The 15,693-nt window shown below is 39.4% G+C and overlaps 1 protein-coding gene across 1 annotated transcript in view; it reads right to left on the reverse strand.

Moving 5' to 3' along the window:
* Window positions 1-15,693, reverse strand: part of LOC147316116 (protocadherin-15-like) — a 181,365-nt gene that overhangs the window by 6,859 nt on the left and 158,813 nt on the right. Inside the window, exons 28-33 of the mRNA XM_086259324.1 lie at window positions 15,439-15,654; window positions 12,911-12,999; window positions 11,587-11,763; window positions 9,163-9,381; window positions 7,996-8,004; window positions 7,011-7,130 (exon numbers count right to left, since the gene is read on the reverse strand). Coding sequence (XP_086115450.1) covers window positions 7,011-7,130; window positions 7,996-8,004; window positions 9,163-9,381; window positions 11,587-11,763; window positions 12,911-12,999; window positions 15,439-15,654 — 830 coding nt within the window. The remainder of the gene's footprint in view (window positions 1-7,010; window positions 7,131-7,995; window positions 8,005-9,162; window positions 9,382-11,586; window positions 11,764-12,910; window positions 13,000-15,438; window positions 15,655-15,693) is intronic.

A 15,693-nucleotide genomic window follows, 5' to 3' on the forward strand; every position in this document is an offset into this window, starting at 1 on the left:
TGTTTTACCACATTTTTTAAAATTAGATATGTAACTGGAGTGAGCACCCTTTTATCTTAGCAAACAAACAGAAAAACAAAAAGAAACGGGGAAATATAATCACATTACCACCATCTTTGTGCAGAGATAACAAAGCTATCTATCAAAGCTCACAAATTAGCAGGATGCTATATTACTAGCGATCCATAACTGTCTAGCCAGGACAGGAAATGGCCAATTTTCATCATTCACAGGCACAACTGGTTACTGGCTGGTCAGTCTCATATACGTCTGTTATAAGCCACTCTATTTCATGCGTCACAACATGCAGACAAATACAACTATTTGTGCTGTGAGTGTGCACAAACTTCTACAGAGTGAAGACACCGGGTTTCCCAAAGTAAACCATCGAAGGTTGACCACGGTCATCCTTTGATGGTTTACTTGGTTTTAGTGCACTAAAACATTTGTCACAACGAACCTAATCAGACACCTAAATAGCCTCACACAGCTGAGCATGGACATTTTAAAGAAGCTAACAAAGACAAAGTGGCTACAGCTAAAGCTATTCAGGGCTCACAGCCAGCAGCCTCGGTAAGAGCCTCGGTATTAGTGAAGGATCGAAGAAGTCAATCTCCTCTTAGTTGGTAAATTTCTAAACATAATAGAAAGTCTACTAGGTGTATGAAATTTGTTTTGTTACATAAATCTGTTGTACCTGCTTTTGCCAGTAAGGTAACATATGTCAAATAAAGGTGGGTGTACAGCAACACATTTTCAGTTAAATATTAGTACGTCTAGTAGAAAACCACTTTATTTTCAGTTTTTTTAAGAGGGAGAGAAGATCTTACAACCTACTCATGCTTGAGGAAAATTGTGAAGTTGAATCATTTCTTCTTATTATTTTTTTCTTATTGTGAAAATTATATTTTACATTGAAAAAAGCTGATTTTTGTTTGCAAATGCTGCCAGTTATAGTTCTTAGAAAAAAATCAAAACGGCCAAAATCTAGTATTAATCTGAATCTGCCAAGGATATTGAGGTTGATGCATATCTATTTATCAAATGCTACCTTGTTTGTTTTAGCTGTAACCCTGATATTATAGCTAATTTATTGTGGCTTTCGGGTGTGTTTGTTTCCTTTGGACAGAGCTGTTTCTTTATAACAGGATTTAGTTAAATATCTATTATGTGGACCAGAATAGAAGGATTCTTTTCTAATGTAACTCACAGAAAGACAGCTGCAAATCACCAAATGTTTAACTTTTCTTAACAAACAATAAATCTGGTATAAAGCTGCTTACTAATCGGCATTTTTTGTGCACACACCCGCTGTTTTCTATAGGATACTGTATAATGATTGGTTTGTATTTTCTCAGTTGCAGCTTAGATAATTCTACTAAAAACATAGTAATAATAATGGATTGGATTTATATAGCGCTTTTCAAGGCACCCAAAGCGCTTTACAATACCACTATTCATTCACTCTCACATTCATACACTGGTGGAGGCAGCTACAGTTGTAGCCACAGCTGCCCTGGGGCAGACTGACAGAAGCGAGGCTGCCATATCGCGCCATCGGCCTCTCTGGCCAACACCAGTAGGCAAGTAGGGTAAAATGTCTTGCCCAGGGACACAACGACCAGGACAGAGAGCCCAGGGATCGAACCGGCGACCTTCCGGTTACAGATGCGATTCCCAACCCCCTGAGCCACGGTCGCCCAAACATAGCACGTTATGTGTATGTTACTCTTGACTTTGACTGGTTTTTTTTTTTGCATTCCCAATCAAAACTTTTTCTGAGAATAATTCTCTAGAAATAAACTGTTTAGCTTTCCTTTCTTTATTTTTTTTGATATTACTGCATTGAACTGTCAGCTGGAATACAAAACAATATTGATAAAACCAACTGTAAAAAAAGAATATAAAGAAGACAATCCATTAAGACGGCTCTTTGGGTTGAAAGAAACAGCGTGTGATCACCTAGCCTCTTTGCAAAAGAGATTACCCCATGCAGTGAACATGGAATACAGAATTAGAGGACCTTCGATCAGCCCATCAGGGGAACATGTGATGAATCAAACATTACATTGCTCTGGAATTGAGGTATGCTAAGACCATTTGCCTTAGGGCATGGAAGGTGAAACAAACACATAAAGGGTATATAGCAGAAAGACAGAGTGGAGAGAAAGTGAGAAACATGAACACAAGAAGAAGAAAAAAAAGAAGAGAACGGGAGCAGAGGCTGCATTGCAATGAGTCTAAAGAAGGTAATAGAATCTCCAGAGGACCAAAAGGAAAGATTAACAAGAAGAGGCCAAGGATTGGAAAGTATCAGAACTAACTGCAGGGAGAGGGGCGGTGTAAGAGACAGAGAAACGCAGGCAGGGAGAAGGTCAGAGGAATAGAAAAGGAAAGGAGAGAGTAACAGTAGTTGACAGTCCCACAGGCAGCAACCCTGGTTAACGATTGATTGCTTCTCTAATTAGCCTTTTCCAGAGTGCAGACGAACATCACAGTGACTACTTTATCATGCTGAGAGGATCTTTGCGGACATGTGAATAGACAGGTCCCCCAGCGGTTGGCTCTCTTAATTCAACATGAGCCTCCTGGGATCAGCCGATGTATATCTTTTTATAGCTTCAACCAACATAAGAGGCTTTCAAATAAATGTAGCTGGTACAGGCATTCACTTGTTTGAATAAAGACACTGTGTACAGCTTGTCATATTATATTATCCCGTATTTTTCGTTTGCTTCAGTATACATATTTTTGATTCTTTATGTACATATTTCACAGAATCCCACATCTCTTAAGGTTAGATTTCATTTTCAGTCACCATGTTATGTACTTAAATACACCTACAAGTAACAAGTTTCTGAATATGGGATTACCCTCACTGAAAACTGAGAAGCTTATTCCATAGATTTACATACCTTTGGGAAATTGGTGAAAACAGATATTGAGAAAAAAAAAAAGGTCTAATATTATGTTGTTCTTCTTGCCTGATTTGGATTCTGGATGAAGCAATTGCATAGTAAATTTTCATGCTCTTATCTCAGAGAAGAAGTAAAAGAACAAATTCAAAATCCCCAATATGAAGCCAGCCAGTGGTTGAAGAAACAGACCCCAGGGCTGTGGGACTTGAAAAAATGCTATTTAGTATAATTTAATTAAAATAGTTTTGGCTATGAAATGTTAATGTTAAGATTAAGATGGTGCATATGTATAACATGCTGAACCGACTAATCCGTGAACTCAGGGGCATACTTAATGCTATCACAGTCCTCATACCAGTTCACATAATTAAAATATGAAAAAAAAAGCCAAACCCATACTAAATATGCAAGCCTCTTTTTTATACTGCTAAGAAAGGATCTGAGGACATTCCTTGGCTGATGGCTCTAGAATTTAAAAAAAAAAAATGACATGACTAAAGCATACACTAACTGTATACAACATAAAATGCAGAAACAACAGGAAAAAAACAGGCATGGAAATGTAGAAATGAACATAATGAGAATATGGAGACAAAGGAAAAGTCAGAACACAGTGGACTGAGAAGTAACCTGCTCACTGAGCTCAGCAGTGTTTGGACTGTTTGAGTTCAGTTGGCTTGTCTGCTGAATGTCTGCTGCTACGTTCAGTTTACTTGCAGCATTTCCAGCACAATTCATACTTGTTGAGTTGATTTGGACTTCAGAGCTGGAGTTGTTTGCTTTTGGCATGCTCTGCTCCTCACTGGTGTCAGAGCTTTGCAGTTTGTTAGTACACTCTGATTCCTCAGTCACTTGTGGTTTCGTGCTAAACTTGGGCATCTTACAATTTTTGTCTACTTGGCTGTACAGGTTGGCAACAGACCTTTCTATGTCAGCTAGATTCTGGATGTTTTTCAGGATCCCTTTAAGCTCCTTCCTCCCACCGTCAGCTTGTGATGGTGAAAGCGGAGGAGGGTGTTTTCGTTCGGAAACAGGGCGAAGGGAAGACACGGGCGGCAAAGAGGTTGGGATAAACTGAACGACTGGGCGTGGCTGATTGCTAGCAGGTGATAGAGAGGGAGGCAGAGGTGGTGGGGGCGGAAGAGTGATGTGTTTATTGACAGGAGGAGGAGAAGAGGACTGAGAAGTACATTCAGGTTTATGAAGGGAGGAAAGTGGAGGTGGAGGTGGAGGAGGAGGGCTCGAGGGAGGAGGTGTGGGCGGGGAAGTTGGACGTGGCTGCTGCTGCAGTGGAGGAGAAGGCGGTGGATTTTCTGGTGGGTCAGGTATGATCTCCACAGTGATATGGCATGGCTCCTCTGTCAAATATTTGGAGATGCCAGAGCTAAACGTCTTGAGAATAGGCGCAGTTGATTTCTGGCTAGCCAGGGGGAGTGGCTCATCTCCCCGGGTAATGCTAAAGCTGGGGGGCACATCTCTGCCCACAGACATTGGACTGTAGGGGTAATCGATGATGGATAGCAGAGCCTCTGAGGTCAGCTCCAGCATGTCATCACTGTCTCTATCCCTGACAAGGATGGAAGAGAGGGAGCCTGCGGGTGCTCTATTTTGCTTGAGGGTTTGCTCCTGGAAGCCCCGATGCCCAAACTGGCTGGCCTGCTCACGGAATGACAACTTGGTCTCTGTGCTGCCACTCGCGTGAAGTATGTCTGAACTCGCTGGCCTTTGCTCGCCACTCATGCCTGCCTGGAGTATCTGCAGCTCCCATTTGGCTGGGTCTATAAGAGCCTGTCTCCTTGGTACCTCATAACCATGCTGTCCTCCATGAATGCGACCAGGCATTGACCAGACGAACCCTGACCCTGCTGTGTGGGGAGGAGAAAAGGAGAACCGCTTTTCAGATGGGCTCTCCCCACGTGCGTCAGGACTGCAGAGAGGAGTGTTATCATCATAGACAGGGTTGTGGGTGGTGAGTGGGTTGTGGTCAGAGAGGAAGGTCACGTTGCTCTCTGACTTGGGTAAGTTGACACGGAGTGCTCCGTTGCTGCGGGCTGCAATGGCACGACAGGCAAAGGTGCTAAGAATCCTCTGGTGGTCAGCCTCCTCAATGACAGAGTTTTTAGCCCTGCCCCGGCAAAAGATGGAGGTGAAGAAGAAAAAGACTTGAAACAGATAAAGACTGATAGGTTTGAGCTGAATAAAGCAAAGAAACAAAGGGTGAAGCAAAAGCAACTGTGTGAAAATATCTTGACAGACAGTCTCTCGTAGTACTGTGACTCAGAAATTTGTTTTGGGTTTGGATGATTAAATATCTGCACAGTATAAAGTAACTAAAGCGCATCTGCGTTCTTAAGAAATCAAAATAACAATGATTTGAATAAACTTTGCAAACTTAAAGAAATTACAAATCAAATATTGAAATTGTGAAATTATTACACTGAAATATATGAGCTCAGTAGCCATCATGAACCTATGCAGGATGCATTAGTGCCATCGGTCACAGCACAGAGAGATGTAGAGAGCAGTGAAACTAAGAGCAGCACAGTACAAAAGAACACAACAGTCTAATGGGACGCAAGAGAGGAGACATCTACGGCGATATCTTATGAAATGCACTACCTCTAACCAAACTAAGCCTTCTCTTTTTTCTCACAAGAATGAAGTACGTGCATGAAAACCCACTAGGTCTTTCCACCCTTCATCAAGATCAATTACCAAACAAACTATGCCACTTAAATTCCAGAATTTAAGTATATTAATTATGTGCATATGTTTAAAAAAAACAACTAAGCAGGCAGGGCAACAAGGACATTTTTCTTGCAAAATTTACGCACAATATTGTTCATATTTATTGACCTCTGTCATGTTTTGGCATTACTTACTGCAGTCTGAATCCAGAGAGACAAGGGAATTGAAAATGAATGAGAAGATATAAACACAGACAGATGGTAAGAAGACTAAAGGAGAAATATCAGAGGTGTTAATGGAAAATGAAAACATGGATGAAGCGTCGACACGAGGGTACGGCAGGTTTCTGCATTTTAAACTCAAATACCAGACTGATTAACTTCTGTCTACATTTGACACCATGCTGCGTGCATACAGTATAACTTTGAGAGCTTTTGTTTTTCACAGATGGAAATGTATAATTTTAACAATATGATTGTTTTTAAGAGAAACTCTTCTTCTTCCTGGTGAAAACTGGGAAATAAGCTCCGTGTACACAATTCTTAGCTACAATACAATAATGCCCATAAAAATTCTACTTATGCTACAGAATCAAATGTTTCTGCCTACATTTAAAAACTGCGGTGGGCATATTGTGGACGCTCTTCGTAGCTTAATGTTAGGTTTACATTTTTTTTTAAAATGCAAAAGTGACATTAGAAGCAGTATTCCTTGAACGAGCTGAAAATCAAAATTGCTAAGCCCATTACCTCAGCAGTTTAAATGTAGTCTCATTTAATCTGCAAACATTAACATTTCATCACACATTTAGGGCAGGATTTAATATTAAAGCTGAAATTCGATTGTGCTGATGGCAAAACACTTTGGACCAAAGTTAGGGAAGCACTTAATGTAGGCTACCGCAGGTTACATTTTTAAAGGTAACTCGTGACAATCCTTGAACTTGGACATTATTCTGTATTTGTTTCTATTTCTAGGAAACCATGTGCTTTTTTATTAACCTAAACACACTCTTACCTTAAGAGAGGTTCTTGCTAAAATGCATAGGCACTCAACTAGAAACACATAGATACGCTAAAATCTAGTCACCTGCTGTGCTGCACCATACGGTGCAGTTTGCAGACATCAAAAGTGGATCATAGTTACAGAGACAACAAGCAGAGAGATCCTTTGATGCAACTATTAATGTGTCTCAAGCAGTGTGGAGACTCCTGAGGTCAACATCCAGAGCAGCCAGTGGCCATTTCAGAAAAGAGGATTGATAGAGGGGTAATATTTTTTTCTGAGCTTGAATAAAACACTCACAGGGAGAAACCTGCGAGGCCAGATGCAGCAGCATCTGATCATGGGGACTAGAAGAAATGCGTGGGATGGGAAAATACTTAGAGGACAAGCTTGACTCACATGCTGCTGTCGCCCAACTCTTCATAGAGGTTAGCAGTGGGAGCAGCTGCCGGAGCTGCTTTCCCTCCCGGTGGTAAAGCCATCTGAATCCTGGCAGTTTTGGCACACTCTGCTTGTCGCCTGCACAAAGTGTTAATGTGGTTAAGAATAAACCAGACACATGACTTATGCATCAAGTCTCTACTATGAATTACCCATGTGTTTTGAGAAGTCATTCTCACCCCAGAAAGAGGAACACGAAGAGATATTCTAGATGCAAAATTCAGTTTTAGCAACATCAAGCTTTTAAACTATATAAAAAAAAACCTCCAAAACCATTTTGCAGCAATTAGCTGTGGTATTCTTTTTTATTTAATTTATTCACTAATGTTAGTCAAACAATTTTATTAAAATGTATCAAAACAAATAGCCCTTGTCTCACACTGCATTTTAGGCTGATTTGTTTTGTCAATTGCAGAGTAATAATATAATAATCAGCTTCTTTTGGCTTGCAAGGAAACAGTCAATGCTGCTGCAGTTGTGCAAGTAAGATTTGAAAAGCATTTTCATGGTTTTCAGCTATGTGCTAGATTATTCAAGCTTATTTCTTTTGAAATACAGACTAAAAATTATGCAAATGCAGTATACTGTATGTGTAGCAAAAGACATGATGAATGTGCCAACTCAACTGTATCCAGCAGAGTGACAAGTGTAACTATAATTTTTCTTTTGAATCTAATCAAATTTTCCACATTAAGAGAAACTTTTCAGCCAAAAATGCACATTCAGTATGTGACCTAGAAGATGCTTGCTCTGTGCCCTTAATGCTAGAGACACCTCAAAAGGTTGGCATTAGCTGGCAAGCATTCTGTTCATCACATTTTCACAATATTCAACTCGACTTTAAATAACTAATAATAAAGATGAAAGAAAGTAGTGTCACAACCACACAGACACACACATCGAGCAATGAGCAGCCACTTGTAAAACATGAGAAATTACTTACTCTTTGAACCTGATCACAGCGTTTTTGATGCAGAGCAAAGGAGATGAAACAAGAAGAGAGAGAGATGGGGGACAAAAAAAGACATGAAATTACATAACTATAATTACATAATTTGGCACGAGTGCAACCTCACAATTTCGATGCTTTGAGGTATTTATCTAAACGCAAAATAAGTAACATTTTTATACTTCAAATTGCCGTTACGTATTCACAACTACATTCAGGTGCTCGACGTGAATGTGCAAATTGATGTCTTAAATAATATATTCATCATATATTCAAATTTAGACAACAATGAATTATGTTGACAAACACAACTGAGAAAATTAACTTTACCAGAGTAATGTCGCCACCAACAAAGCACCATCTGCTACGACAGTTTGTGTGTTAGGTCTACTGTCACCATCAATAGTTTTCTGCTGTGTGTCTGATCTGTGCATTTGAATAAGTACAACCGCTCTACCCATCTGCCATGAATAAATATTTCTCAAATATTACCGTTTACGGTACACTTGCAGCATACCAACATTTAGATAAGAACCTGGCTTTTGCCAAATGAGAGTTCAATTATCACACCAGTCTGAATGATGCTTCAAAGCAAAAAGTGTCATATTTTTTTGAGGATTGCACTGCGCGCATCTAAGGGAGAGAGGGCACCGTCTGTTGTGTGTGTCGGGCAGAGATGATTAAGTAGCATGAAGACGCACTGTGACGGTCACAATTGGCTGTAGATGTTTGTCACAAATGAGTGTTAATTAATCTGCTTTCACACAGCATGAGCAGGGAGATTAGCCCAGCAGAGTGCGCAGTCAGCATGTCTGATGAGAGCGAGAGATACCGAGGAAGAGAGTTGGAAGTGAGAGAGAGATAGAGAGACGCACACACAAAAAGCTAAAACTAACACAAGAAGTGCTCTTATTTTATCTTAAATACACTTTTCAGTGATGCTGTTTGCGGTTTCGCTGCTTTGCTCTTACAAGCCACAGGAAACACGATATTAACATTAAGCTACATTCCTACAATAACTATCTGATTCGTCTGTGCAGAGCAAACCTTTCAATAAAACCCAGAGTGACATGCAATATCTCCTAAGACGATGACCTGCTAAATTAAAATTTATTCGCTGACATCCAGTTAAAGCCTAGTGATTATTATAGTAATACTGACTGTTTGTAGGTGACCATGACGATGAGAATGGCAGGGATGCAGCAAAGGATAATGATGATCGCCAGGGCCAGGAGGGCACCCTCTGTGTAGCCGACAGCCTGGGCAGCCTTTTTCACACTGGCTACAATATCTGGGGAGCGAATCTCAAGAATGCGGCCACCTTCACCCAGGTATGGCTGAAACTCCTTATTGATTTGCAGCACGTTCCCATCAAGAAATCTGTATTCCACATACAAAAAAGACACTTACTTTGTAATCAATGTCAAGAGAACATAATAAATGTTTTTTATTAAATATTATTAAAAATGTGTCAAAAGGCAATATATTACAGTTCCTCAACATGAAGCATGATGATGAATCATCTAAATCTGCAGCTGTTTTACTTCTTAACAGGCTTTGTAACAAGTTTATACTCTTTTACACATTATGTTTTGCCACAGCAGTCTCCTGCTTACAGAGGACAGCTCTAATTACTCACTGTAGGTAGTTTACAGCTAAAGGAACCTATTTTCTAAAGAATGTGTAAATAGAGAGAGTAAATACTGAACACAAGACATGAATCATACTGATCATAATAATTAGCATTAAGTGCAAATGAAAAGCAATTATAATACTTACACTTTTCTACAAGTGTCAATTTACACTTGTTTTTCTGCATAAACCAATGGCAGTATATGCGTCAATATTTTCAAAAAAACATACATGCATACAAAGCAATTCATTTAGAGAGGATGCAATGTTACTATGCAAAACAAACCATTCCAAAAGGACAAGCGTACATACATATGTAACCACCATCACTTTTGTTTTTCTGTAAGGTGATGTGGCAATCTGTACTCTAGACTGTGACAAGTGGGAATAGGTGGAATACGACTTAATGCACTGATCCACTTACAATGTTGTATTTCTCCCTCTCCTCCTGTGATCTGGCTATATGACATACAATTACCCCACAACATTGTCAGACATGCGCTGCATGCATAAAAAGCCCATCTCCGCTAATCTAAATTACTTTTTCTGACAGTATCTGTATCTAAGGAAGTAGATCTTATTAAATCAAGGATGTAGCAGACCTCTTTTAAAATTAGCTTGTAAGTCTTAAAAGCTAGAAGTACGAAGATGTCAAATAATTTAGGTTAAAAAAAAAATAATAATAATAATCTGATTTTATTGGATGTGCCACCTTACGTGAAATGATGTGGTGCTCCTCCTGATAGTGGAGGGCATAAAGGTGTTTGTAGATTAATTTACTACCACGCTGCTTAAAGAAATGCAGAAATGCTTTGCAAAATATAAAATCAAACTTTGCAAACAATGAATACCACTTTTTAAATTAAATATAGTGCCAAAACATCATGTTAAATGTTTAAAACTGTTACTTTTTTTAATGCATGATTATTTCAAATTTAATGCCATAGACAGCCTTTTAAAAGTCGGTGCAGGATCGTGTTTGCCACTGTGTTACATCAATTCTCCTTTTAAGAATTTGTGACCAGAGCAAACCAATTAAGTTTTCCCATTCTTGCTTAATATATTTCTATTGCCCAATAGTCTGGGCGTCCATAGCCACAATTTCCCTTTCAGAATTTAGGGCAGTCTGGATTGCATGAAAGTACTATTTTCAATTATATATTGTGTTTAAATAACTTACAAATTATTGAACTCTGTTTTTGCAGAGGACAGTTCCAGGCTGCTAAGCATAAAGTACACGGATGCAATTTAATCAAGAGTGGAAGCCGGAACTCAGAATGGGCATGCTCTCATATGCTGGTCAAGTTTATTAAGATCTGTTGCTGATCAGTTCAACAGAAGGGATGGGAAACATCAAAACAGTGAGTGAAACACTTTCCTGAGGTGCCAGGAAAGAAGGCCAAGGTCTTCTTTCCTCTGATAGGATGACAAAGTATCTTGTACTTATTTCTACTGTGGTGCTGTGCGCCTCTTTGGTGTTTAAGCACACTCTCTGGCAGACTGTGGGCACTCTCTTCAGCTTTATGTCCGGAAATAAAAGGAATAAAAATGTATTGCTGGCATATCTCCCAGCCCTCAGAACAGTCTTTGAGGTACTGCAATGATGGGTGGATGGACTGATTGAAATATTCCCTGCTCCAGTCTCACTTTGTCCCTCCATGACCTCATTGCTTCTTTTCGCCCTTGTATCTTCCACTTTCCTATGACATATTTCAGTTGCAGTGCACCAGCAGCATAATCAAAGTCTTTTAAAGAAAATAGAGGCAGTGAAGTGGAGATGCTGTAGAGGAGGAAGCTAAAGGGAGTCTGAAAAAGACATATTTGCTGACTCACTGCTTGAACAGAGGGTAAAAAGAGGCAGCAGGGACAACATGCAGCACAGCGGGGACATTAGGACATCAATTTAAACCAAATGGTGGACTGAACTTCTTGTAACACAATTCACCCACTCACTTGAAAAGCTCCTGACGTGAAATGGCCCTGTTCGTGAGTGGGTCAATGGCGTATACCATCAGGTCCGACTTAGAGTAGTCTTCTAACTCAAAGCCATCACCATGGCGACGTGGCCCGATAGCCTCTACAATCACCTTGGCACCTGGAATCTGGTCCTGGACGTGGCGCTCCAGAATACTGAGATACACACAGATGAAACTTTGTATCCTATACTTTACATTGTATAAATACTATATGTGCAAATACATACACAAACATTTTATACACTTAAAGAAAAAAACTGAGAAAGATGAACTATAGAAGGTAAAATCCAGGTTCAAACAATTTCTAATGCCCAAAAGCAATATGACAGCCACCAAGATTAAGTACTCCAATCTGGCAGTGATTATCCCATTGGGCAGCAGTTTGTCTCTCCACATTGGGCTCTGGCAAAGTAAGGCTCTGATAATCCTTTTCAGGAAGGGAAAAATCCACACCTCAAATTACAGCCAATAAAGGAAAGCCTTGCCGTCTGCCTTTGCCAAGGTGGATAAACAGTTTGAGCACTCAGGTAAAATGGCCCTGGATCATCATCAGCGCTGTGCAAAATCTCAAATGGCATCACTGTAAAGAGCGTAACACAACTAATGTCTCTGTTTTTCAGCCTAAAGAGCTGTGTCACTTCTGTGAGAAAGACACAGTAAGCTCTTAAAAAACAGCTATTAACACCCATTTGCCTTTCAGATTGACTAATTAAGCTAAACACTGTGCCCTAAGAGCGGTAAAAAGATGCTTCATGAATCTCTATCATTAATTAATCTAAACTGGGAGAACCGACTCTAGAGGACAGACTCATCTGTCTAATTGGCCCATCCATGATCTTAATTGATCAGTCAATGTTTACTGTACACAAAAAAGCTGCCCAAAAAAAACCCTACACAGGTTTTTATGAAATATCCATCTTTACTAATGCATATTTGCTTTTATTAATTGTTCAACCAGCTGACTCATATGCATCACTCTAGTCCTTACATTTTTAATGGAAATTAAAGTTCGGCCTTGAGCCTTATGTCGCAATAGACAAAACTCAAGCTGAATTTTCTTTTCTGTGCCAGCTTTAGCTGGGAAATCTTTTAAAGAAAATAATTTCAGATGAGAAAATAATAGGTTGCATAGCTGAGATTAAAAGAAAAAATATTGCAAAGGACATTTGATGAAAGGAATACTTCATCTTACACATGATCTTGCATGAAAAAAAAAACTGTGTTAGTAATACATACCGCTTCTTTTCATTAAAATTTGTTTTTTTTAACTTATGTTTAATGAAATGTGAGCTGTGTCCTACCTAATGAGCTCTTCCCTCTTCTCTTCCACTAAAGTGGGTGGGACAGTGGACACAACAACCTGCATGTCCAATGCGTTGACCACAGAAACCTGGGAGAAAGTGTGAGATAGCGGGAAAGACAGAAAAGAAAGATAAAGTTTAAAAATACACCGTGTAAGCCAGTTATTGACACATCCTACCGTATGTTAAATCATTGAAATGCTTCTTTAGGTGGACCCACTAGTCGCCAGCTTGTATCTGTGCCATGCAGCAAACTTAAGAGCACCTAATTCCAGTGCCAGAGTTAAGTGCATAGGCAACAGCCTCTGTGCTCTGAAGCCAAATTTCCCATGTGGCTCCTGTGAAATTAGGTTTCCCCTTGAAAATTAACAAGCACCTTAGTTAAGCACTCACTGGTCTCTCATATACAGCCAATGTCCCACACCCTCCTTCTGTCTTGTTAGAGGCTTGTTAGCTAGACATATTTCACTGCAGTAAAAAATAAGCTTGGCCACAGTCAGGAAAGATAAGCATTGAACTGGGGGCAAAGCTGAGCCCAAACACAGCGGGTGCATGCGTAAATGAGTGGGAAACAGACATGCACTCAGAAAAAGACACAGACATATATTTAGATGAACGCGCACGCAGGGAGAAGTGCATAATGTTTGCAGAGCTAATACTCATGGATAAAAGAAAGACTTTAATTGGATCATCAGCTAGTGGCAGAGGCCACATATCGGGGTGTGTTGTACGTCCTGTGAATAATTCAATAGACTGGAACCAAAACATTTAATACTCAACAGAAATAAAAACAAAGCAAAACAAAACAAAAGGCAGGGATCATCATGTAAGATCATAAACCACAAGGTATTATGAAGAGAAGCTTTGCACGAAACAAATCAAACTCGCTCTCACGTATTAACATCATTTCTGAGGTTGTTTCTTAACGCAAGATCTTTTTTTTAGAAACTGTCTCAGGTTATACACATTTATATACTGACATGGACATTAACAACACAGAAGTATAATATTCCAAATAACTCAAATAACAGGTCACACTGATATCAAACCAGAAAAAAAAACACATCTGAAAAGAATTATCTATAAAACTTTTTTTTTTAATATCACAAAAGAAACTCTTTTACTGAATATGTTTCTGCATCTTTTTATTTGAGGATGACATTACAGCCTCTTACAGCAACACATATTTACCAGAATTTCTTTTATGTATTCTTCATGGGTTCTCAATTGGGCTGATGTCAGGAGATGATGGAGGCCCACGCAATGATTTTTCTTCCTTTTGTGTGCCTCCCTCGGTGGTTTGGCATTAGGCTCAGTCCGATACTGTATCAAGTTTTTTCGAGTTTTGTGGGACTTGATCCCTCGCTTGTAATACTGATAACTCATTTGACCTCAACTTTCCTTAATATGCTCTTAGCACTACTTGTCAGTGCTCTAAATCCCCCACAAATCTTTTCATGGTTCAGTCATCTTTCTTCACCTTTCAAAAAATATCAATGTTCTCATGCAAAACACAGCACTCGTGCTTTTTTCGTTAGAAAGATTTCCCTTTCTTCAAATACTGCATGACAGATGTGACTCGCTTATTAATCTGATACAACCTCTTTAAGTAGTCTTAATGAAGACCCTCTAATGCAGTGAAGTAATTAACAATGCCGAGATTCATACAGTGATGCAAAAGAGATGAGAAATAGAACAGGCAGATAAATGAAAACCTCATTATGCTAAAATCCTACTTAAATGTCTAATTTGGACCATGATATGAAACAAAGTACACACTCAAGGCATACTCCAGTATTGTACTTTGATATAGTCCCAGGACTTTAGTTTAAAATCTGTGTAGCTCTTATGGGTCTTGCTCCTAAAAATAGAGATCATACTTCCTCTAATGAACCTGCAAATCTCATGCATTTTCAGTTTGGCACATAACCCACTGTGGAAGACAAACTGCAACTTTTTACACTGTGGTTTTTAAACAGATTCAACGAATAAATTCTAAAGTGTTCAATTAACAAGCCTGAGATATGGTAAATATGGTAATAAGCCAATTCGTCCTGATTTTTACAGTTTTTTTGCTTGTTGTAGTTTAATATTCTACATATGATACACAGACAAAAGTAGCTTTTTTTTAATTGAAATCCTGCCCACAGCCTACATGGATCTTTCTCAAACTGTTAAACATTTGAGCTCACAAAGCCAACATCTAAGATTACAATAATTCTGAAAAGAAAAAACCAAAAAAAAAAACCAAAACAAAGAAATTCCACAACAGTTTGCTAAAGGCAGTGCTGCACTTCCTTGTGACTACTCAATGCACTGGCACAGCCATTCACCTAGGCTTTCCTGTATAAATGAATTGTGGACAGTTGATGCCTTCGCTGCATAAATATGATGCTGTGGAAGCCAAAAAAATCCACAACCAATAAGCCTCTGCCATGCCAGCGGCATGCAAGTCAAAGATTAGCAGGGAATCCTATATTTATCTCTACATCCCTGCATCACATGGAAAGCATCATATGGATACTTACCACCACTTCAGCGCTGTTGCTAAGACCTTTTCCATAGTCATCAGTAGCAATAACCTCGAACTTGAAGTAGGATCTGCGCATGTTCCGAAACATGATGGCCGACTTGACGATACCAGTGTAGGTCTCAATGACAAAACTGTCCTGGCCCTCTGGGGTGGGTGGGATGATGAGGCGGTATGCCATGGCACTGTAATTCCCAGTGTCCTTATCGGTGGCCTGTAATACAAAACACCAAATAATCTCAGAAATATTAAA

The sequence above is a fragment of the Aulonocara sp. 'chitande type north' Nkhata Bay genome, linkage group LG13 (genome assembly GCF_057382095.1).
Source record: "Aulonocara sp. 'chitande type north' Nkhata Bay isolate Kocher_YH1m ecotype deep benthic linkage group LG13, A_spYH_male_GT1.1, whole genome shotgun sequence".
Taxonomy (NCBI): Eukaryota; Metazoa; Chordata; class Actinopteri; order Cichliformes; family Cichlidae; genus Aulonocara; species Aulonocara sp. 'chitande type north' Nkhata Bay.